Source organism: Heteronotia binoei, chromosome 20, assembly GCF_032191835.1.
Source record: "Heteronotia binoei isolate CCM8104 ecotype False Entrance Well chromosome 20, APGP_CSIRO_Hbin_v1, whole genome shotgun sequence".
Lineage (NCBI taxonomy): Eukaryota > Metazoa > Chordata > Lepidosauria > Squamata > Gekkonidae > Heteronotia > Heteronotia binoei.
In genome coordinates, this window is record NC_083242.1 from 29384925 (window position 1) to 29409596 (window position 24672).

At 50.3% G+C, this 24672-nt stretch overlaps 1 protein-coding gene across 1 annotated transcript in view; it reads left to right on the forward strand.

The window, feature by feature from the left end:
- The window catches only part of SNX8 (sorting nexin 8), a 76614-nt gene extending 60204 nt beyond the window's left edge, over positions 1–16410 (forward strand). The window contains 8 exon segments of the mRNA XM_060260586.1: positions 1197–1277; positions 2096–2256; positions 4961–5093; positions 5341–5394; positions 5396–5410; positions 8448–8597; positions 11514–11663; positions 16268–16410. Coding sequence (XP_060116569.1) covers positions 1197–1277; positions 2096–2256; positions 4961–5093; positions 5341–5394; positions 5396–5410; positions 8448–8597; positions 11514–11663; positions 16268–16357 — 834 coding nt within the window. The 3' untranslated portion in view covers positions 16358–16410.
- Positions 16411–24672: the final 8262 nt, after the last annotated feature.

Genomic DNA, 24672 nt, shown 5'->3' on the forward strand with positions numbered 1-24672 from the left:
CATAGAGGCCTAAGCTTTCCCTGAGAAGAACTTCAGTAGAGCCCTGCTGGATCAGACCAAGGAGAGTTCATCTAGTTCAGCCTCCTGCCTCACACAGTGGCCAACCACTTCCTCTGGAGGGTCAACAACAGGGCATAGAGACCTAGTTTTTCCCTGAGAAGAACTTCAGAAGAGCTCTGCTGGATCAGATCAGTGAGGGTCCCTCTAGTCCAGCATCCTGTCACACACAGTAGCCAACCACTTCCTCTGGAGGGGCAACAACAGGGCATAGAGGCCTAAGCTTTCCCTGAGAAGAACTTCAGTAGAGCTCTGCTGGATCAGACCAAGGAGAGTTCATCTAGTTCAGCCTCCTGCCTCACACAGTGGCCAACCACTTCCTCTGGAGGGTCAACAACAGGGCATAGAGACCTAGTTTTTCCCTGAGAAGAACTTCAGAAGAGCTCTGCTGGATCAGATCAGTGAGGGTCCCTCTAGTCCAGCATCCTGTCACACACAGTAGCCAACCACTTCCTCTGGAGGGGCAACAACAGGGCATAGAGGCCTAAGCTTTCCCTGAGAAGAACTTCAGTAGAGCTCTGCTGGATCAGACCAAGGAGAGTTCATCTAGTTCAGCCTCCTGCCTCGCACAGTGGCCAACCACTTCCTCTGGAGGGTCAACAACAGGGCATAGAGACCTAGTTTTTCCCTGAGAAGAACTTCAGAAGAGCTCTGCTGGATCAGATCAGTGAGGGTCCCTCTAGTCCAGCATCCTGTCACACACAGTAGCCAACCACTTCCTCTGGAGGGGCAACAACAGGGCATAGAGGCCTAAGCTTTCCCTGAGAAGAACTTCAGTAGAGCCCTGCTGGATCAGACCAAGGAGAGTTCATCTAGTCCAGCCTCCTGCTTCACACAGTGGCCAACCACTTCCTCTGGAGGGCCAGCAACAGGGCAGAGAGGCTGAGGCCTTCCCCTGATGTTGTCTCTGGGATTCAGAGGCTTGGTGCCTCTGGATGTGGATGTTCCCCTCCCCCTGGCTCGTGGCCATTGATAGGCTTATCCTCCACGAATCTTTCCAGTCCCCATTGAAAGCTATTTATTCTGGTTGCCATCCTGACCTCTTCCGGCACTGAATTCCACATTTCAGTCGCCCTCTGTGTACAGCAGCATTTCCTTTTGTCCTTCCTGAATCTTTTTTTCCCCTCTTGCTTCTGAAGGATGTGCAGAACAAACTGAAGGAGCTGGTCCAGGGCGTGGGGGATGAGTTCATGATCTGCAAGTTTGCCACCCAAGCCAAGGTATTGCCTGCCTGACCGCCCCTGGAATGCTTCTCACCTGCTTGCAGGGGTGGAATTCTAGCGGGAGCTCCTCCTTTGCATATTAGGCCACACCCCTCTGATGTAGCCAATCCTCCGAGAGCTTACAAGGTTCTTTTTGGTAAGCTCTCGGAGGATTGGCTACATCAGAGGGGTGTGGCCTAATTTGCAGAGGAACTCCCGCTAGAATTCCACCCCTGCCCGCTTGGCAAATAGAAGGGACTTGAGTCGACCCATAGGAACCTTTCCAGTGTCGAGCGAATGCTGGCTGCAGTTCCGGTTATGATTAAAGTGGCTTAAATCCCGCCAGCGGTAGTGGGATTTCAGCTGCCTAACTGAATGCAGGATAGCAACCGCTGTCAATTGCTAACTCTGGGTGCAGAAGGGAGACGGTGGGGTTTCCAGCTCTGGGTTGGGAAATACCTGGAGAATCTGGGGGGTGGAGTCTGAGGAGGGCGGGGTTTCGGGAGGGGAAGGGGAGGGACTTCAATGGGGCCTAAAGCCATAGAGTCCACCTTCCCTAGCAGCCATTTTCTCCAGGCGGACTGATCTCTGGCACTTGGAGATCAGTTGTGATAGCAGGAGATCTCCAGCTACCACCTGGAGATTGGCAAGCCTGGAGAGAGCCAGCCGCCGCTGCTCAGGATGCGATTGGTGTGCTGACAGAGTCCCGTTTCCTGGGCCTCAGCACACGGCTCCCTTCGGCCCTTCTCCCTTTGCCCACGTGTTGCTCGCGCCGTTCAGGCAGCTGTCCGAAGCCTTGCAGGATCGGTCAGCTCTACCCTCGCGCTCTCCCGTAGGATTTCCTGCCTGCCGACATCCAGCTCCAGTTCGCAGCCAGCCGGGAGCTGATCCGAAACATCTACAACAGTTTCTACAAGCTGCGGGACCGGGCGGAACGGATTGCCACCCGAGCGGTCGACAATGCTGCTGACCTCCTCATATTTGGAAAGGAGTTGAGGTTAGAATGGGAGGGGGGGGGGCTGGTCCCATAAGAACAGAAGGGAACAGGAGAGAGGCCATGTTGGGTCAGGCCAATGGCCCATCCTGTCCACCACTCTTGTCTCACAGAGGCCAAAACCCAGGTGCCAACAGGAGGTCCACCAGCAGGGCCAGAACTCCAGAAGCCTTCCCACTGTGGCCCCCCCCAAGCCCCAAGGATACAGAGCATCACTTCCCCAGACACAAAAACATAAGAGAAGCCATGTTGGATCAGGCCAGGCCTTGGATTCAGCAGGAGCTCACAGGAGCACAGCTCCTGAAACTTTCTGAGGGCTCCCCCTCCTCCTCCCCACCTTGTCCATTGAACGGTAGGTGCAGCTGCATAACAATCCCTGGATGAGCTCCACCATCTGTTTTTGTACAAAATGACCCCTGGATCAGGCCAATGTCCCATCCAGTCCAATACTCTGTGTCACACAGTGGCCAAAATCCAGGTGCTGTCAGGAGGTCCACCAATGGAGCCAGAACTCCAGAAGTCCTCCCACTGTTGCCCCTTAAGCACCAAGAAGAGAGAGCATCACTGCCCCAGACATAAGAACCTAAGAGAAGCCATGTTGAATCAGGCCAATGTCCCATCTAGTCCAATACTCTGTGTCACACAGTGGCCAAAACCCAGATGCCCTCAGGAGGTCCACCAGCAGGATCAGTATGGTGTAGTGGTTAAGTACACGGACTCTTTTCTGGGAGAACTGGGTTTGGTTCCCCCACTTGCAGCTGCTGGAATGGCCTCGGGTCAGCCATAGCTCTTACAGAGCTGTCCTTGAAAGGGCAGCTTCTGGGAAAGAAGAAGATGAAGAAGATATTGGATCTATATCCCGCCCTGCACTCTGAATCTCAGAGTCTGAGTGGCTCACAATCTCCTTTATCTTCTTCCCCCACAACAGACACCCTGTGAGATGGGTGGGTGGGGCAGAGAGGGCTCTTACAGCAGCTGCCTTTTCAAGGACAACCTCTGTTTCGCTCAGCCCCACCTGCCTCACAGGGTTGTGAGGGAGGAAGGTAAAGGAGATTGTGAGCCGCTCTGAGACTCTGATTCAGAGAGAAGGGCGGGGTATAAATCTGTGGTCATCTTCTTCTTCAGAACTCCAGAAGCCCTCCCACCCTGACCCCCCAAGCATCAAGGATACAGAGCATCACTGCCCCACGCCTAAGAATGTAAGAAAAACCATGTTGGATCCTTACCACAATATTGCAATGATCCATCCAGTCCACCACTCTGTGTCACCCAGGGAGAACCTGGGTTTGAGTCCTCACTTTTTACCATGGAATCTCAATAGGCAACCTTGGGCCTGTCACACAGCCCCAGCTTGGCCTACCTCCCAAGGTTGTTGTGAGAGAAAGGAGAAAGTGAGAAGCATGCTGTAAGCTGCTCTGAATCTCAACTCGGGAGAAAAGCAGGATACAAATAAATAATGGCAAATGACTTGAGGAGTCCTTAACATGAGAGACGCTGCAAAAACCAGGGCTGTATGTGAGCGCTGTGATTCATTTTACTTCATACACACACACACACACACCTTTTTTTTCCCCAGTGGAGAACCAAAGCAGAGCCAGGTTGGTGTAGTGGTTAAGTGTGCAGACTCTTATCTGGGAGAACCGGGTTTGATTCCCCACTCCTCCACTTGCACCTGCTGGAATGGCCTTGGATCAGCCGTAGCTCTTGCAGGAGTTGTCCTTGAAAGGGCAGCTGCTGTGAGAGCCCTCTCAGCCCCACCCACCTCACAGGGGGGGTCTGTTGTGGGGGAGAAAGGGAAAGGAGATTGTGAGCCCCTCTGAGACTCTGAGATTTGGAGTGGAGGGTGGGATATAAATCCAATATCTTCTTCTTCTTTTGCCTCTCCTCCGTTTTCTCCACACACCAACCCCCCCTGTAAGGTAGCAGAGGCTGAGAGTGTGTGACTGGCCCAAGCTTCCATGGCAGAGTGGGAATTCGAACCCAAGTTTAGCAAACCCTAGTCCTATCACTACACCATGCTGGCTTTCTTTGTAATTATTCGGAATCTCCACTTGGTCATGGGATCTCGCTGGCCCAGTGTCAGCGTAGCCTACCCCACAGGGTGGTGGTTGTGTGAATAAAACGGTAGATGGAAGAATGGGGTGAGTTGTTCCAATTCCCCATTAGTGGCAAAAAGGAAGTATGACTGCCTAAATCAGGGGTGTCAGATGTGTGGCCCGAGGGCCAGGTCTGGGCCCTGGAGGGCTCCTATCAGGCCCACGAGCAAGTCTGCTTCCTTCTCCCTCTCTCCTGCTTCTTTCTGTGTCACAACGTGCTTTGCCAAGATTTCTCAATTGCACAGGAGCCACAGAGCAAAGCCTCTATTTTCTCCATTGGCTGAGGCTCCTCCCTTGGAGAGGAAGGGGAGGGGAAGGAGAGCTTGCTTTGATCCTGACCACAATATTGCAAGAGTGCTAATCTGTTAAGCATGTTTTATTTTAAGGGTTTGGTTTTTTTTTTAAAAGTATTTCGTTATGTTTGTCTATCTCTGCTACCTCACGCTACATTTTATGACATCCACAGCCCAGCCCGACAAGGTCTCATTTATGTCAGATCTGGCCCTCATAACTTTGACACTTTTGGTCTAAACAACATACGAGGGACCATCTGTGGGTTTTGGGATAAGCTCATTCCTGGATCCCAACAGAAGGTGTTTTTCTTCCCATAGTGCTCTGGGCTCAGACACGACGCCACTTCCTTCCTGGGCCGCTCTGAACAGCAGCGCTTGGGGGAACCTGAAGCAGGCCCTGAAAGGCCTCTCCGTGGAATTTGCGCTGCTCGCGGACAAAGCAGTCCAACAGGTGAGCCTCCCATGGGGGCCTCGTGTGTGTCTCCTTGATCTTGACGCAGGTGGGCCTTGGAGCGGCGTCCATCTCCCCCAGCCTGGTTCGCGCCAGGAATCTGGGCTCTGAAGTGGTGAACCTCAGAGTGCTCCGGCGGCTGTCCGCGGAGAGTCGGACCGAGCTGCTTTCGTGAAACTGCTCTTTCGCTGTGGTGGTCTGGTTTCGCTCCTTCGCTTCCCTTTCATTTGTCCTTCTGCTTTTTTAGGGTAAACAGGAAGAGAACGACGTGGTCGAGAAGCTGAACCTTTTCCTGGACTTGCCTGCAGTCCTATAAAGTGAGTTCACTTGTCTGCCAGCCAGGGTGTGAGCAAAGTGCTTAGAAATAGCTCGTGCCGCACCCAGGGTTTATTTTTTTTAAGAAGCAGCCCAGCAGGAACTCATTTGCATATTAGGCACAACCCCCGGACATCACCATTGTTTCACAGAGGGCTTTTTTGGTAGGGGAAAACCCAGCAGAGCTTATTTGCATAGTAGACCACACCCCCCTGATACCAAGCCAGCCGGAACTGCATTCCTCTGTGTTCCTGCTCAAAAAAAAAGCCCTGTGTGCCCCCATTGAAGCAGGGGTCCCCAACCCCCGAGCCGTGGGCCAGTACCCGTCCATGACCTGTTAGCAACTGGGCCCGGAGTTGTATAATTTATATCATTATATATTACAATGTAGTAATAATAAGAATAAGTAGAAGACATTGGATTTATATCCCGCCCTCCACTCTGAATCTCAGAGGGCTCTCACTCTCCTTTATCTTCCTCCCCCACAACAGACATCCTGTAAGGTGGGTGGGGCTGAGAGGGCTCTCCAGCAGCTGCCCTTTCAAGGGACAGAGTCTCAGAGCCGCCTACAATCTCCTTTCTCTTCCTCCCCCCACAACAGACACCCTGTGAGGTGGGTGGGGCTGGAGAGGGCTCTCACAGCAGCTGCTCTTTCAAGGACAGAGTGTCAGAGCGGCTCACAATCTCCTTTCCCTTCCTCCCCCACAACAGACACTCTGTGAGGTGGGTGGGGCTGAGAGGGCTCTCACAGAAGCTGCCCTTTCTAGGACAGAGCCTCAGAGCGGCCTACAATCTCCTTTCCCTTCCTCCCCCACAACAGACACTCTGTGAGGTGGGTGGGGCTGAGAGGACTCTCACAACAGCTGCCCTTTCAAGGACAGAGTCTCAGAGCAGCCTACAATCTCCTTTCCCTTCCTCCCCCGCCACAACAGACTCTCTATGAAGTGGGTGGGGCTGAGAGGGCTCTCACAGCAGCTGCCCTTTCAAGGACAGAGTCTTAGAGCGGCCTACAATCTCCTTTCCCTTCCTCCCCCACAACAGACACCCTGTGTGGTGGGTGGGGCTGGAGAGGGCTCTCACAGCAGCTGCCCCTTTTAAGGACAGAGTCTCAGAGCGGCCTACAATCTCCTTTCCCCTTCCTCCCCACAACAGACACCCTGTGTGGTGGGTGGGGCTGGAGAGGGCTCTCACAGCAGACTGCCCTTTCAAGGACAGAGTCTCAGAGTGGGCTTACAATCTCCTTTACCTTCCTCCCCCAAAACAGACCACCCTGCGAGGGTGTGTGGGGCTGAGAGAGCTCTCCCAGAAGCTACCCTTTCAAGGACAGCTCCGCAAGAGCTATAGCTGAGCCGAGGCCATTCCAGCAGCTGCCAGTGGAGGAGTGGGGAAGCAAACCTGATAAGAGTTTGCACATTTAACCGCCGCACCAAAATTAAGTGCACTATTGTATCATCCTGAAACCGTGCCCCCCCACCTCCATGGTCCGTGGAAAAATTGTCTTCCACAAAACCAGTCCCTGGTGCCAAAAAGGTTGGGGACTGCTCCAATGGAGGGAGTTGCCCCAGGCAAAACAGGGCAGGGACCCCATGTAACTGACGAGAGTGAAGGGCAAGTTGTACCTTTCTCAGGCTGTGCTGGGGCAGGCGGGGGGGGGGGGGGGGGGGGCGTGTCTCAAGGTGGTCCGAAATTATGCCATCAAAACCAGTTACCTGATGCATATGTCCATAGAGTTGGAGAGCCAGTGTGGGGTCACAGAGTGCTGGACTCGACTTGGGAGAACCAGCTTCGAATCCCCCGCTCTGGGGTGTAATGTTCTCCAAATGGTCCATCATTAACAACCTTGCTAAGGTCTGAGGGCTGTGGCTACCTTTAGAGCAGGGATGGTCATACTTGCTTAATGTAAGAGCCACATAGAATAAATGTCAGATGTTTTGAGAGCTGAAAGACATGAAGGAAGGAAGGAAGAGGAAGGAAGGGAAGGAAGGAAGGAAGGAAGGAAGGAAGGAAGGAAGGAAGGAAGGAAGGAAGGAAGGAAGGAAGGAAGGAAGGAAGGAAGGAAGGGAGGGAGGGAGGGAGGGAGGGAGGGAGGGAGGGAGGGAGGCGGGGAGGGAAGGGAAGGAGGGGAAGGGGAAGGGAGGGAGGAAGGAAGGGGGGAGGCAGGGGAAGGGAAGGAAGGGAAGGGAGGGAGGCAAATAGATGGGGAGGGGGGAGTGGAGGGGGAGGTGGAAATAAAGCAACTTTAACTTTATATGCATTCTTCAAACTACTAATTGGCTTGGCTTGGAGAGGTGATTTAAAGAGAGGAATGCTCCTCCAAGCTGGCCGATGGGGCGGTGCGGGCTTTGAGAGCCGGACAATATGTGTGAAAGAGCCACATGACCCAAACCCAAGGTGTCCAAGCTGCACTGCCCTGTTCACCTTGACTGTGAGCTTTGACTAGATATGGGCTCACCAATATTTTACGGTCTTAAGGACTAGAACAGGGGTGGCCAAACTTACCGTACTTAACATAAGAGGGACATAGAATAAATGTCAGATGTTTTGAGAGCAGGAAGGAAGGTAAGGGAGGGAGGGAAGGAAGGAAGGAAGGAAGGAAGGAAGGAAGGAAGGGAGGGAGGGAGGGAAGGAAGGAAGGAAGGAAGGAAGGAAGGAAGGAAGGAAGGAAGGAAGAAAGGAAGGAAGAAGGAAGGAAGGAAGGAAGGAAGGAAGGAAGGAAGGAAGGAAGGAAGGGAGGGAGGGAGGGAGGGAGGGAGATAGATAGATGGGGAGAGAGAGGTGGAAATAAAACAACTTTAACTTTATATGCATTTTCCAAGCTACTGGCTGGCTTGGGGTGGAGAAGTGATTTAAACAGAGAAATGCTCCCGAGCTGCAATTTGGTCGCCCCAGGACTAGAAGCCTTAAAAATAAAGTTGAAATTCCTAAAGTTGATTTGCCCTGCTTGTACGTGTTTCCTCTTTACCCCTCTGCCTCCGCACGCAGAAGCCTGGGGTGAGGACCAGGTAACGCTGCCCCCTTTTGCCTTCTTTGCCACACCAGGACTTGTGCGAGAGGCACGAGAAGGGCGTCTTGCACAAGCACCAAAGGGCCTTGCACAAGTACAGTCTGATGAAGCGGCAGATGATGTCCGCTGCTGTCCAGAACAAGGAGCCGGAGACCGTGGAGCAGCTGGAGTCTCGAATCGTGGAGGTACTGGGCGGGTTGGTGCTTGCTATCTGCGGATGTCCCAGGGCTGGAGGCCATTCTGGAATTTGAGACCCCAAAAGCACAGAATTCTGGCATCCCAAGAACTCTAATAGAATAATAGACTCCTAGAGCTGGAAGGGACCTCTAGGGTCACCTAGTCCAACCCCCTGCACAATGCAGGAACTTTACAAATATCTCCCCCTCACACATACGTCCCCAGTGACCCCGGCTCCATGCCCAGAAGATGGCAAAAACCTCCAGGATCCCTGCCCAGTTATTCTGTCTTTGGAGGAGGACATAATTACTCATATCAATTTAGTTTGGTGTAGGGGTTAAGTGTGCGGACTCTTATCTGAGAGAACCGGATTTGATTCCCCACTCCTCCACTTGCACCTGCTGGCATGGTCTTGGGTCAGCCAGAGCTCTGGCAGAGGTTGTCCTTGAAAGGGCAGCTGCTGTGAGAGCCCTCTCCAGCCCCACCCACCTCACAGGGTGTCTGTTGTGGGGAGAGGAAGGGAAAGGAGATTGCAGGCCGCTCTGAGACTCTGTCCTTGAAAGGGCAGCTGCTGGGAGAGTCCTCTCAACCCCACCCACCTCACAGGGTGTCTCTGTGGGGAGGGGAAGATATAGGAGATTGTAGGCTGCTCTGAGACTCTGTTCTTGAAAGGGCAGCTTCTGGGAGAGCTCTCTCAGCCCCAGCCACCTCATAGGGTGCCTGTTATGGCGGAGGGAGGTAAAGGAGATTGTGAGCCACTCTGAGATTTGGAGTGAAGGGCGGGATATAAATCCAATATCTTCTTCATCTTCTTAGAAGATTTGTTGATGTTTGAGGATGCTTATGTTCTTTTAAACTGTTTGCCTGTATCCTAGAGACTGACTGACAGACAATGAAGATAAACCTCTGGGGCCTGACCTTTGCAAAAAGACTCATTACAACACTGGAAGGATAACTGCCCACCTCCCATAATCCAGTGTACTGAAGACCTTAGATCTTTATAGGTGTTTGAACAGACAGCATATAGATCAAAGAATCATAGAATCATAGAGTTGGAAGGGACCTCTAGGGTCTTCTAGTCCAACCCCTTGCACAATGTAGGAAACTCACAAACATCTCCCCCTAAATTCACAGGATCTTCATTGCTGTCAGATGGCCCTCTAGCCTCTGTTAAAAAACCTCAAAGGAAGGAGAGCCCACCACCTCCCAAGGAGGAAGCCTGTTCCACTGAGGAACCGCTCTAAACTCACAAACCCCTCCCCCTAAATTCACAGGATCTTCATTGCTGTCAGATGGCCATCTAGCCTCTGTTGAAAAACCTCCAAGGAAGGATAACCCACCACCTCCTGAGGAAGCCTGTTCCACTGAGGAACTGCTCTAAACTCACAAATCCCTCCCCCTAAATTCACAGGATCTAAATTGCTGTCAGATGGCCATCTAGCCTCTGTTGAAAAACCTCCAAGGAAGGAGAGCCCACCACCTCCCGAGGAAGCCTGCTCCACCGAGGAACCACTCTAAACTCACAAACCCCTCCCCCTAAATTCACAAGATCTTCATTGCTGTCAGATGGCCATCTAGCCTCTGCTTAAAAACCTCCAAGGAAGGAGAGCCCACCACCTCCCAAGGAAGCCTGTTCCACTGAGGAACCGCTCTAACACTCACAAATCCCTCCCCCTAAATTCACAGGATCTTCATTGCTGTCAGATGGCCATCTAGCCTCTGTTGAAAGACCTCCAAGGAAGGAGAACCCACCACCTCCTGAGGAAGCCTGTTCCACTGAGGAACTGCTCTAAACTCACAAACCTCTCCCCCTAAATTCACAGGATCTTCATTGCTGTCAGGTGGCCATCTAGCCTCTGCTTAAAAACCTCCAAGGAAGGAGAAGGAGAAGATGACAACTGTGCATGGACTAATTTTTTAATAGACAAACTTTTTATTGATGCTTCTTTGTAGACCTGCCCTGACGGCTGGAGGAGGTCACCAAGACGATTAGGGGGTTGGAGCCCCTTCCCTATGAGGAAAGTCTGGGACTTTTCAGTTTAGAAAATGAGACAACTAAGGAGGGACATGGTAGAGGCTTATAAAACTATGCATGAGGTGCAGAGTGTTGGCAAAGAGAACTTTTTCTCCCTCTCCCCAAATTGGCCTTGGGTCAGCCATAGCTCTCGTAGGAGTTGTCCTTGAAAGGGCAGCTTCTGGGAGAGCTCTCTCAGCCCCACCCACCTCATGGAGAGAAGGGCAGGGTATAAATCTGTGGTCATTGTCTTCTTGTTCTACTTCTTCTTCTAGGATGCTGAACTAGATGTACCACTAGTTTATCCAGAAGGGCTCTTCAGATAGATCTTTCTTTCTTTCTTTCTTTCTTTCTTTCTTTCTTTCTTTCTTTCTTTCTTTCTTTCTTTCTTTCTTTCTTTCTTTCTTTCTTTCTTTCTTTCTTTCTTTCTTTTTCTCTTTCTTTCTTTCTTTCTTTCTCTTTCTCTCTCTCTCTTTCTCTCTCTCTTTCTTTCTTTCTCTCTCTCTCTCTCTTTCTCTTTCTTTCTTTCTCTCTCTCTTTCTCTCTCTCTCTCTCTTTCTCTCTCTCTTTCTCTCTCTCTCTCTCTTTCTCTCTCTCTTTTTCTTTCTCTCTCTCTCTCTTTCTTTCTCTCTCTCTCTCTCTCTCTTTCTTTCTTTCTCTCTCTCTTTCTTTCTTTCTTTCTTTCTTTCTTTCTTTCTTTCTTTCTTTCTTTCTTTCTTTCTTTCTTTCTTTCTTCTTTGGGGTAATTAAGAATAATTTTCAAAAGGGCTTCAGTTCTTGTTGGATGTTTGTATCCCAGAAATGTAGCCACACCGCAGGTTAGCAGTCTCGCTCTCTACTTTCCCATCTTGTCCTTTTCCAAGCGCCCCCCTCTAGGGTTAACCCCTTCGTGTTTTAACTCTTCTCGCAGCAAGAGAACGCCATCCTGACAATGGAGCTGCGGAATTACTTCTCCCTGTACTGCCTGCACCAAGAGACCCAGCTGATCCACATCTACCTGCCGGTCACCTCTCACATCCTGGGCGCTTTTGTCAACTCCCAGATCCAAGGCCACAAGGAGGTGGGTGTGCCGTTTGCGTGGCCCCCTCGTCGTGTCGGACGCACAGTTCATCAGCTAATGTTGTCCGCCTCCAAGTGGAGTCTGTGAATCTCCTGGGATTACAGCCGATCTGGGAGATGGGAGGCCGTCTTAATCTGTCTGTAGCCATAGAAAGGAGCAAGAGTATCTGAAGAAGTGAGCAGAGACTCACAAAAGCTCCTGCCCAGCCACAAATTTTGTTTGTCTTTAAGGTGCTCTGCAGCTGATCTCCAGACGACAGTTCCTCTGGAGAAAATGGCTGCTTCAGAGGGTGGAGCCTGTGGCATCATAAACCCACTAAAGTCTCTCCCCTCCTCAAACTATGTCTTCCCCAGACTACCCCAGGGGTGTCAAACTCATTTGTTATGAGGGCCGGATCTGACATAAATGAAACCTTGTCGGGCCGGGCTGTGTGTGTTCCTATTCAAGATTAGGTTCCAGAGATATAAACTTTACAAACACAATTAAAGGGTTTTTTTTTTAAAAAAGCCCTTAAAATAAAACACCTTTAACACATTAGCACTCGGTCTTAAAGGTGCTTTCTTTGAATCTATCCTATGTGATCCAGAGAACTGGGCTAAGAAAGCTCTGGCTCTTTCCTTCCTCCCCCAGAAGACCAGGAGGGGATGGAGCCTCAGCCAATAGGAGGAAGAGAGGGTTGGATCAGTAGCTCTGCTGTGCGATTGAGAGAGTCTGTCAAAGCAACCTGTGATGCAGAAGGGAGCAAGAGAGAGGGAGAAGGAAGCAGATGACAGCCAGTTGCTCGGGGGGCCTGATAGGAGCCCTCTGGGGGCCTGATTCAGCCCCAGAGTGGCATGTTTGACACCCCTGCTCTACCCCTTCCAAGTCTCCAGGAATTTGCCAACGTGTAGATGGCAGCCCTATTTATCTCTCTAGCTATTTCTATCCTTTAAGAACATAAGAGAAGCCATGTTGGATCAGGCCAATGGCCCATCCAGTCCAACACTCTGAGTCACACATATATATACATACTGTGGCTAATAGCCACTGATGGACCTCTGCTCCATATTTTTATCCAATCCCCTCTTAAAGCTGGCTATGCTTGTAGCCATCACCACCTGCTGTGGCAGTGAATTCCTCATGTTAATCACCCTTTGGGTGAAGAAGTACCTCCTTTTATCCGTTTTAACCTGACTGCTCAGCAATTTCATTGAATGCCCACGAGTTCTTGTATGGTGAGAAAGGGAGAAAAGTACTTCTTTCTCTACTTTCTCCATCCCATGCATAATCTTGTAAACCTCTATCATGTCACCCCGCAGTCGACGTTTCTCTAAGCTAAAGAGCCCCAAGTGTTTTAACCTTTCTTCACAGGGAAAGTGTTCCAAACCTTTAATCATTCTAGTTGCCCTTTTCTGCACTTTTCCTAATGCTATAATATCCTTTTTGAGGTGCGGTGACCAGAATTGTACCATCAATTGCACCATTGATTTATACAGGGGCATTATGATACTGGCTGATTTGTTTTCAATTCCCTTCCTAATAATTCCCAGCATGGCGTTGGCCTTTTTTATTGCAGTCGCACACTGTCTTGACATTTTCAGTGAGTTCTCTACCACGACCCCAAGATCTCTCTCTTCGTCAGTCTCTGCCAGTTCACACCCCATCAACTTGTATTTGTAGCTGGGATTCTTGGCCCCAATGTGCATTACTTTGCACTTGGCCATATTGAACCTCATCTGCCACGTTGACGCCCACTCACCCAGCCTCAACAGATCCCGTTGGATGCCTCACAATCCTCTCTGCTTCTCACCACCCTGAACAATTTAGTGTCATCTGCAAACTTGGCCACTTCATTGCTTACTCCCAACTCCAGATCATTAATGAACAAGTTAAAGAGCATGGGACCCAGTACCGAGCCCTGCGGCACCCCACTGCTTACCGTCCTCCACTGTGAAGACTGCCCATTTATACTCACTCTCTGCTTCCTTTTGGCTTTTATGCCTGGATGTGCTCACCATTGGTGTGTTTCCAGGGTGAGGTGTTCTTTTATTTATTCATTTTTTTGTTACTGGATAAGCCGAAATGTCAGAATTGCCCTCAGGGCGTTCCTTTCCAGGTAGAGTTTACTCATACACCAAATTTAGCCGAATGGGTGTTTTTCTGTGGATGTGTTCCTGCCCCCCCTCCCTTTGCCTCAGCTTCATGCCCGAAGCTTTGAAGAAAGGGAAGCGATTGCTAGGAATGAAGCATTTACTTGGAAGTTGAAAAAAAATCATTCTTGGAGTGTGGAGGGATTTTACTCATCAAAATATTTGTATCCCCTCCTTTCCTCTCGGCCAGCGGTGAATTTATTTTCGCCTGTGGATTCTTTCTCTAAACAAGTGAAGCTGCCTTATACTGGATCAGACCCTCGGTCCATCGAAGTCAGTATTATCGGCTCAGACTGGCAGCAGCTCTCCTAGGGTTGCAATATAAAATAACAGGAAAACGCAATGGAGACAAGGCACAGCAAAGTAACTGTGCAGCAAATAACTTCCAAACCTTTTAACGATTTTTCACACCCAACTTTATAGCTCTTAGAGCCAAAACCAAAGCATTCCAATACAGTCTTAACAGGGAAAAAAAATTCTTAAAGGCAAACAACCAAAAGTGTATGGATAACCAGTCATAAACGCAGACAGTCCCGGAAAAGGACCGTCTCTCCCCACATGTTCCCCAGAGAGTACTGAGATCGGGAACTCAAAACCTCCTCGTTATCCCCGGGCCAAAGGAAGCCCGCTTAAAATCTACCAGGGACAGGGCCTTCTCTGTTATGGCCCCTTCCTGGTGGAAGCAGCTGCCGGAAGAGGTGAGGGCCCTGCAGGACCTTGTTCAGTTTCGCAGGGCCTGTAAGACAACCCTCTTCCGGCTGGCTTATAACTAACCGGCACAAGAAACTTAAGTGTGGTTCTATTAGACTTCTGTTGCTTTTAATGTTTTAAATGTTTTAACTGTATTTAATGCCTAAACTTAATTTTATGTTGGATTTTATGCTGTAAGCCGCCCTGAGCCACTTGGTGGGAAGGGCGGGATATAAATCATAAAATAAATAAATGATAGATAGATAGATAGATAGATAGATAGATAGATAGATAGATAGATAGATAGATAGATAGATAGATAGATAGATAGATAGATGGATAGATAGAATAGATGATAGATAGATAGATAGATAGATAGATAGATAGATAGATAGATAGATAGATAGATAGATAGATAGATAGATAGATAGATAGATAGAATAGATGATAGATAGAATAGATGATAGATGATAGAAGCCACTTAAAGAGCCCGAGTAAAATAATCAGATTCACTGGAAATAATTCATAAGGCTACAAAGTTCTTCTCCCTGTGTAGGCTGAAGGGAGTGCCTTCCTATATAAGAGAGATTCTAAAACGGACTGATATTTTGTGGTGTGTGAGAAAGAAATATAGGATTGGTCTGCTCAAACCATTATATGCTCTTGAAAAAGTTTGTATTATGTAGTGGGTTTAAAGCATTGAGGAGATTAGGTAACAGTGATAACAGCTCTTTATTAGAGGCAGCAAGGTAGATGGCTGAACCTGGAACCTTCTGTCTGCAAAACAGAGTCTCTTCCACTGAGCCACAGCCCCTCCCCAAAACTGAGCCAACCCTTTCTGGACTTTTCCTTTTACCAATTGCTTTGGTTGTGCAACCGCATGGCGCAGAGTGGTAAAGCTGCAGGACTGCAGTCCGAGCTCTCTGCTCGCAACCTGAATTCGATCCCGGCGAAAGCTGGTTCAGGTAGCCGGCTCATCTGGAGTACTGTGTTCAGTTTTGGGCACCACATTTTAAGAAGGATATAGACAAGCTGAAATGGGTCCAGAGGAGGGCAACAAAGATGGTGAGGGATCTGGAGACCAAGTCCTATGAGGAAAGGTTGAAGGAGCTGAGCATATTTAGCCTGGAGAGGAGGTGGCTGAGAGGTGATAGGATCACCATCTTCAAGTCCTTGAAGGGCTGTCCTATAGAGGAGGGTGTGTAATTGTTTTCTATGGCCCCAGAAGGTAGGATCAGAACCAATGGGTTGAAATTAAATCAAAAGAGTTTCCGGCTCAACATTAGGAAGAACTTCCTGACCGTTAGAGTGGTTCCTCAGTGGAACAGTCTTCCTCGGGAGGTGGTGGGCTTTCCTTCCTTGGAGGTTTTTAAACAGAGGCTAGATGGCCATCTGGCAGCAATGAAGATCCTGTGAATTTAGGGGGAGGTGTTTGTGGGTTTCCTGCATTGTGCAGGGGGTTGGACTAGATGACCCTGGAGGTCCCTTCCAACTCTCCCTATATAAAAAAAGGTTGACTCAGCCTTCCATCCTTCCGAGGTTGGTCAAATGAGTACCTAGCTTGCTGGGGGGAAAGCGTAGAGGACAGGGGAAGGCAGTGGCAAACCACCCCATAAAAAGTCTGCCGTGAAAACGTCGTGATGCGACGTCACCCCAGAGTCGGACATGACTGGTGCTTGCACAGGAGGACTACTGTGACCTTTACTTTTGTTGTTATTATTGTGACCCCACCCCCCACGCCTGTTCCGCTCTTGACCGAGGCCTTTGCCCTTCTCTGTGTTCCAGATGAGCAAAGTGTGGAATGAACTGAAGCCCAAACTGAATTGCCTCTTCGCTGGATCTGGCAGCACGCCAACCGCGCCCTTCGCCCCCTAGGCGGGCATCTTCTTTCCAAGTTGATGCCTTAGGACGGGCAGGGCACGGCAGCCAGAAAAAGGAAGAAAGTCCCGTGGGATTTGCACATGCAGCTTTCCCAAGGAATCGTCCCATTGGCTGTCCTCGTACTTTACTATTAATTTTTTTTTAATGCTGCTTTGAATCGCTCAGTGATTGACGGGCTGCCTGGAAATGTGACCGCACAAAGAGAGAGAAGCCCCTTCGCTCTCTCCTTTGCATTCTTTTTTGGGGACCACCCCTTTCTCCCAAGTTTTCTTTTGCTTAACATCCTCGATCCCATCAGCTCGACCTGTCAAACTTTGCGTCTCCCGGAGCAGCCAAGCGGGAGTGAGGAAGGCGTTTGGGGAGCCACAGAAGGGCCAAATCTGGCTCCAAACATCCAGGACCGCTTGCCAGCTCAGAATCAAGAGCGGGCAGGTAGGAGCTGCAGCGTTGGCGCACTCTGGTTGGGTCTGTTTCCCTCTTACTTGGGCCCCAACAGACTACTCACCGAAGGCTTTTACGGGGTGCTCAAAACATGGCTGGTTTTCTGTGTCATCTGGAGGTGTGCATCAGATGATTTGAATACACATTTAGGCGCCAGGGACTTTTGCCGTGCGCATTGCTGGAAAGGCTGCAGCCGAGAGGCCTTTCTGCGTCTGCTGGTGGTGGAAAGTGCCTTCAAGAGCCAGCGTGGTGTAGTGGTTAAGTGCGCGAACTCGTATCTGGGAGAACCAGGTTTGATTCCCCACTCCTCCACTTGCAGCTGCTGGGATGGCCTTGGGTCAGCCATAGCTCTCTTATCTGGGAGAACCGGGTTGGATTCCCCACTCCTCCACTTGCAGCTGCTGGAACGGCCTTGGTCAGCCATAGCTCTCTTATCTGGGAGAACCAGGTTGGATTCCCCACTCCTCCACTTGCAGCTGCTGGAATGGCCTTGGGTCAGCCACAGCTCTCTTAGCTGGGAGAACCGGGTTCCATTCCCCACTCCCCCACTTACAGCTGCTGGGATGGCCTTGGGTCAGCCATAGCTCTCTTATCTGGGAGAACCAGGTTTGATTCCCCACTCCTCCACTTGCAGCTGCTGGAACGGCCTTGGTCAGCCATAGCTCTCTTATCTGGGAGAACCAGGTTTGATTCCCCACTCCTCCACTTGCAGCTGCTGGAATGGCCTTGGTCAGCCATAGCTCTCTTATCTGGGAGAACCAGGTTTGATTCCCCACTCCTCCACTTGCAGCTGCTGGAATGGCCTTGGTCAGCCATAGCTCTCTTATCTGGGAGAACCAGGTTTGATTCCCCACTCCTCCACTTACAGCTGCTGGAAAGGCCTTGGTCAGCCATAGCTCTCTTATCTGGGAGAACCAGGTTTGATTCCCCACTCCTCCACTTGCAGCTGCTGGAAAGGCCTTGGTCAGCCATAGCTCTCTTATCTGGGAGAACCAGGTTGGATTCCCCACTCCTCCACTTGCAGCTGCTGGAATGGCCTTGGGTCAGCCAGAGCTCTCTTATCTGGGAGAACTGGGTTCAATTCCCCACTCCTCCACTTGCGCCTGCTGGAACGGCCTTGGTCAGCCATAGCTCTCTTATCTGGGAGAACCGGGTTCAATTCCCCACTCCTCCACTTGCAGCTGCTGGAATGGCCTTGGGTCAGCCATAGCTCTCTTCTCTGGGAGAACCGGGTTTGATTCCCCACTCCTCCACTTGCAGCTGCTGGAATGGCCTTCGGTCAGCCAGAGCTCTCTTATCTGGGAGAACCAGGTTGGATTCCCCACTCCTCCACTTGCACCTGCTGGAATGGCCTTGGGTCAGCCATAGCTCTCTTCTCTGGGAGAACCGGGTTTGATTCCCCACTCCTCCACTTGCAGCTGCTGGAATGGCCTTCGGTCAGCCAGAGCTCTCTTATCTGGGAGAACCAGGTTGGATTCCCCACTCCTCCACTTGCACCTGCTGGAATGGCCTTGGGTCAGCCAGAGCTCTCTTATCTGGGAGAACCGGGTTCAATTCCCCACTCCTCCACTTGCAGCTGCTGGAATGGCCTTGGGTCAGCCATAGCTCTCTTATCTGGGAGAACCGGGTTCAATTCCCCACTCCTCAACTTGTAGCTGCTGGAATGGCCTCGGGTCAGCCATAGCTCTGGCAGAGGTTGTCCTTGAAAGGGCAGCTGCTGTGAGAGCCCTCTCAGCCCCACCCACCTCACAGGGTGTCTGTTGTGGGGGGAGAAGATATAGGAGATTGTGAGCTGCTCTGAGACTCTGAGAGTCAGAGTGGAGGGCAGGATATAAATCCAATGTTGCCTTGTTATCTGGGAGAACCGGGTCTGATTCCCCACTCCTCCACTTGCAGCAGCTGCAATGGCCTTGGGTCAGCCATAGCCCTGGCAGATGTCCTTGAAAGGGCAGCTTCTTTGAGAGCTCTCTCAGCCCTGCCTACCTCACAGGATGTCTGTTGTGGGGGGGAAAGATAAAGGAGATTGTGAGCCGTTCTGAGGCTCTGATTCAGAGAGAAGGGCGGGGTATAAATCTACAGTTGTCTTCTCCAGTTGGCAGCTGATTTATGGCGACCCCCCCTAGGTAAGAGAGGAGCAGAGGTGGTTTGCTGTCGACTGCCTCTGCGTAGCGGCTCTGGCCTTCCTTGGCAGTCATGCATCCAAGCACTCACCAGGGCTTAGCTTCTGAGGTCTGATAAGATCAGGCTAGCCTGGGCTTATATAGGTTAGGGCAAGAGATGAATAGATGTGATTGGTTTGCCACCGCCTGCCTCTGCATACCAAACGTGGACTTCCTTGGTGGTCTCCCGTCCCAGTATTAACCGTGCCTTTCTGGGTGAGAAGCCCTTTCTGAATGCAGGGATTTGGGCTCTTTCCAGACCCTGCCTTCTGTCTCCTCTTCCTTCCCTGCCTTTTTCTGCAGCCCCCTCCTCCCCCCACCCTGCTTGCTCAGCCGAAGAAAAGAGTTATGACCCAGCTCAGCACAGGGGCATTCTGGACGGGGTTAGATTTGGGGTGGACAGGTCTATCAGTGGCTGCCGGCCATGGATACTGTATGGATCCTACATATTCAGAGGCAGCCAACCTGTGAATCTTAGTACTCTTCTTATCAGGGAGAGGCCGTGGTTTCTGTGCCTTGTTGTTGGCTCTCCAGGGGAACTGGTTGGCCACATTGTGAGACAAGATGCTGGATTAGATGGACCACTGGTCTGATCTAGCGGGGCTGTTCTGCAGTTCTTCTCAGGGGAAGGCCTTGGCCTCTATGCCCTGTTGTTGTCCCTCCAGAAGAACTGGTTGACGACTGTATGAGACAGGATGCTGGACTAGATGGACTCTCACTGATCTGATCCAGCAGGGCTCTTCTGATGTTCTAATTAGGCATTGGTCTCCATGCCCTGTTGGCCCTTCAGAGGAACTGGTTGGCCACTATGTGAGACAGGATGTTGGACTAGATGAACCCTCACTGGTCTGATCCAGCAGGGCTCTTCTGATGTTCTAATTAGGCCTTGGTCTCCATGCCCTGTTGTTGGCCCTCCAGAGGAACTTGTTGGCCACTATGTGAGACAGGATGCTGGACTAGATGGACCCTCACTGGTCTGATCCAGCAGGGCTCTTCTGATGTTCTAATTAGGCATTGATCTCCATGCCCTGTTGTTGGCCCTTCAGAGGAACTGGTTGGCCACTATGTGAGACAGGATGCTGGACTAGATGGACCCTCACTGGTCTGATCCAGCAGGCTCTTCTGATGTTCTTCTCAGGGAAAGCTTAGGCCTCTATGCCCTGTTGTTTTCCCTCCAGAAGAACTGATTGGCGACTGTGTGAGACAGGAGGCTGGACTAGATGGACCCTCACTGCTCTGATCCAGCAGGTCTCTTCTGATGTTCTAATTAGGCCTTGGTCTCCATGCCCTGTTGTTGGCCCTCCAGACGAACTAGGTGGCCACTATTTGAGACAAGATGCTGGATGAGATGGACCGCTGGTCTGATCTAGCGGGGCTGTTCTTATTTTTTTATGTTCCATTGTACAGGAACAGTTCAGGTGCTTCTTCTTTTCCCCACTAGGGGCCATAAGCTAAAACTCCCCAGGAAAGAGGAATCATATCCCAACCACCTCAATAGACCTGTATGTTTAAAAAGTGTATTTTTCTCTGTAGACAGATCAAACCTGCCTTTTCCTTGAGAGAACAGTCTTCGACTCCAGCGGCGCCTTTCAGACGTTTTAAGACACCTTTAATGACGTTTTATTCAAAGTATGAGCTTTCATGTGCACACACCCTTCCTTAGATACAACAGGGCTTTGCTTGTGGAACAAGCCCAGCAGGAACTCATTTGCATATTAGGCCACACACCCCTGATATCACCATTGTTTTACATAGGGTTTTTTGTAGAAAAGGCCAGTAGGAACTCATTTGCATATTAGGCCACACCTCCTGACAGCACTCTCTCTCTCTCTCGGCTTGGCTTCGCGAACGAAGATTTAAGAAGGGTGCAATAGTCCACGTCTGCTGCAGGCTCGCTGGTGGCTGACAAGACCAACGCGGGACAGGCAGGTCCGGCCACAGCGGCTGCAGGGAAAAGTCTGATTTGGGGTTGGTGCTGTAGCAGTGCGATTCTTCCTCAATCTCCTTTTGTCCTCAAGACCAGCTATGCGTGTGTTCTCAAAGGAAGAGACAGCCTGGTGGATGGTGTGCCTCCATGCTTTGCGATCTGAGGCTAGGTCAGACCACTGGTGATGGTTGATGCGACAGGTGCCAAGGGATTTCTTCAAGGAGTCCTTGTACCTCTTCTTTGGTGCCCCTCTATTTCGATGGCCGGTGGTTTCTGACAGCACTATCATTTCACAAAGGGCTTTTTTTGTGAGAAAAGGCCCAGCAGGAACTCATTTGCATATTAGGCCACACCTCCTGGTACAATCCAGCCAGAACTGCGTTCCAGTGCATTCCTGCTTAAAAAAAGCCCTGGATACAACCTTTGTCAGCCAGGGATACTTATTTGGCCTGAAACTATACTACATGTTTAAACTGTATGAACTGATTTACCGTATTTTTCGCTCCATAAGACGCACCTGAGCATAAGACGCACCTAGTTTTTAGAGCTGTTTGTGTGAATTTAGAGGCATTTGTGTGAATTTTTTGCAGTATTCGCTCCTTAAGACGCACACACTTTTCCCTCCACTTTTTTGGGGGGGAAAAGTGAGTCTTATGGTGCAAAAAATACGGTAATTATTTTACTGTACCTTTATTTTAACATTATGTTGTTTTAACTGTTGTTAGCCGCCCTGAGCCCCTTAGGGGAGGGTGGGAGATAAATGTGATAAAATAAATCAATAAATACACAGATAATCATGTGCAGAGTTAGCACATTGTTGCCCCACTGGGTGAGTGTGCTATATGTGAGGAAGTGTGCCTGCACATGAAAGCTTAACACCTAGAATTAAAACTTCGTTGTCCTTAAAAGTGCCACTGGAATCAAAATTTTGTTCTGCTTCAGACCAACGCAGCTGCCCACCTATTTTCCTCGATAGGTTAACCCAATAAATATTTTGGAGCTTTTATATTTTATATTTTTGGAGAGCCAGTTTGGTGTAGTGGTTAAGTGCGCGGACTCTTATCTGGGAGAACCGGGTTTGATTCCCCACTCCTCCACTTGCACCTGCTAGCATGGCCTTGGGTCAGCCATAGCTCTGGCAGAGGTTGTCCTTGAAAGGGCAGCTGCTGTGAGAGTCCTCTCCAGCCCCACCCTCCTCACAGGGTGTCTGTTGTGGGGGAGGAAGGGAAAGGAGATTGTAGGCCGTTCTCTGTCCTTGAAAGGGCAGCTTCTGGGGAGAGCCCTCTCAGTCCCACCCACCTCACAGGGTGTCTGCTGTGGGGGAGGAAGGGAAAGGAGATTGTAGGCTGCTCTGAGACTCTGTCCTTGAAAGGGCAGCTGCTGGGAGAGCCCTCTCAGCCCCACCCACCTCACAGGGTGTCTGTTGTGGGGGAGGAAGGTAAAAAAGATTGTAGGCTGCTCGGAGACTCTGTCCTTGAAAGGGCAGCTGCTGTGAGAGCCCTCTCCAGCCCCACCCACCTCACAGGGTGTCTGTTGTGGGGGAGGAAGGGAAAGGAGATTGTGAGCCGCTCTGAGACTCTTCGTAGTGGAGGGTGGGATATAAATCCAATACCTTCTTGTTCATCTTCTTATAATGGTTTTTTTTTTTTAGAACGAGTTAACTTTTTCCTTTGGCTAGAGCCACCGGGGCTCGCATGTGTGTGTTTAAGGGGAAAAAACCAACCACCTGCAGCTATGCAGATACATTCTTTTGCGCTTGGAAATAGCAAAGCCCCTTCCCTGTTTAAAGTTGTGTCTCTGTGGCCTCCTGGTACCAGGCCAAACAAGCCTGCCACGTTGTTGGCGCCTGTTGAATCTCTGGCCCTTTGTCAGAAAGAGGGAGTCAACGCAGTTGGGATTTCCTCGGGATCTGGGCATAAGGTGAAGCAAAGGGACTTTGTGTTGTGCTCCGAGGGCATTTCGTGGGCAGCTCCGCCGTTCGAGGGCGCTTCTTCAGTATACACAGATTATTGTGTGCAGTGTTAGTACACTGTTGCCCTCTGGGCTGAGCACGCTGTAGCTTACCACCAGTTACTCTCCCCGCGCAGCTCCAAACAGCGTTGGCTGCACCTCGGCCAATTAATTGGGCAGGGGTTCCGCTTGGAACGTGCGTCGAGAGAACATGCGTTCCAGGTGTTTGAGAGCGAGCTGTGTGCACGTTATCTGCTCCCCAAAGGAATTGTGGCCCTCCTTGGAGGAACGGGCCCAGAAGGGAAAGGAGGAAGATTTGGCGGGCTTTTGTGAAGAGAATGTAACATTTGGCAATGTATCCTTAAGAGTGGTATGCAATTCTCGTTAATGGCACTATGCACAAGCTCACGAAACAGGTTTCTGTGACTTTACTGCCTTAAATGCTGGACTAAGTGGTCCGAATTGGAGAAGAATGCAAATATAGGCACATTTGGGAATTTAAACCTCCATTCCTTGGGAAGTCAGTGCTTTTGAATCTGATAGGATTCATTTCCAAATAAGCTGGTGTAATGTTGGACTGCGGGACTGTAATGCCACGCACGTACATTCTGAAGAAAACCCACTGAGTTCAGTGGGGTTTGCGTCAATTTGTGAGAGATTGGGGCCTTAGCAGAAAGTCAGTTTGGTGTAGTGGTTAAGTGTGTGGACTTATCAGGGAGAACCGGGTCTGATGCCCCACTCCTCCCCTTGCAGCTGCTGGAAAGGCCTTGGGTCACCCACAGCTCTCATAGTTGTCCTTGAAACAGCAGCTTCTGGGAGAAATCTGTCAGCCCCACCTACCTCACAGGGTGTCTGTTGTGGGGGAGGAAGTTACAAGGAGATTGTAAGCCACTCCGAGACTCTGATTCAGAGAGAAGGGCGGGGTATAAATCTGCAGTCTTCTTCTTCTAGTAAGAAATGAGCCTCCTGGTGAGACAAGCTTCCAGTAAATGTGTTTGAAGGCTGAGGTCAAAAACATTGATTCTTTCTACCTCCCGAGAAAGGCTGGGTGTACAACACCACACACGCAAGTGCTGTCCAATTGCAGCAAACTAGCAGTGATCGCAGCGTTGGTCTTTCAAGGCAAGCGAGAAGCAGAGGTGACTGACCATTGCCTTTCTCTGCAGAGTCTTCCTCTGTGGTCTCCCATCCAAATACCAACTCTGCTTAGTCTCTGAGAACTAAGCAAGCTAAAACGACTGTGCATCGCAAGGTAAATTATGAAAAGGACTTTTTGGATTTTTGTTTCTATTTCTTGCACAGACAACACATTTATATACAAAGTAGAAATGATACCCAAGTCCACGGCAGAAAAATCTCCCAAAAGGGGGTCGTGATTCCACAAAGACGTCAAGCAAAATATCTTACTGCATTATCATTAGGCGCGAGCTAATTGCAGTCCTGCAGTCCGAGCTCTCTGCTCACGACCTGAGTTCGATCCCGGCAGAAGCTGGGTTCAGGTAGCCAGCTCGAGGTTGATTCAGCCTTCCATTCTTCCAAGGTTGGTAAAATGAGTCCCCAGCTTGCTGGAGGGGGGGGGGAAGCGTAGATGACTGGGAAAGGCAATGGCAAACCACCCTGCAAAAAGTCTGCCGCGAACACATCGTGATGCGACGTCACCCCAGAGTCGGAAACGACTGGTGCTTGCACAGGGGACTACCTTTTTAATGATAACGCAGTAAAATATTCTGCTCGACGTCAGTTGATTTTGTACAGAACAAGACTGGCTCTGGAAAAAGCATTCCTGTGCGAAACATGGGCGTAAGTTGACAGACACATAAAGGAAGAACCTC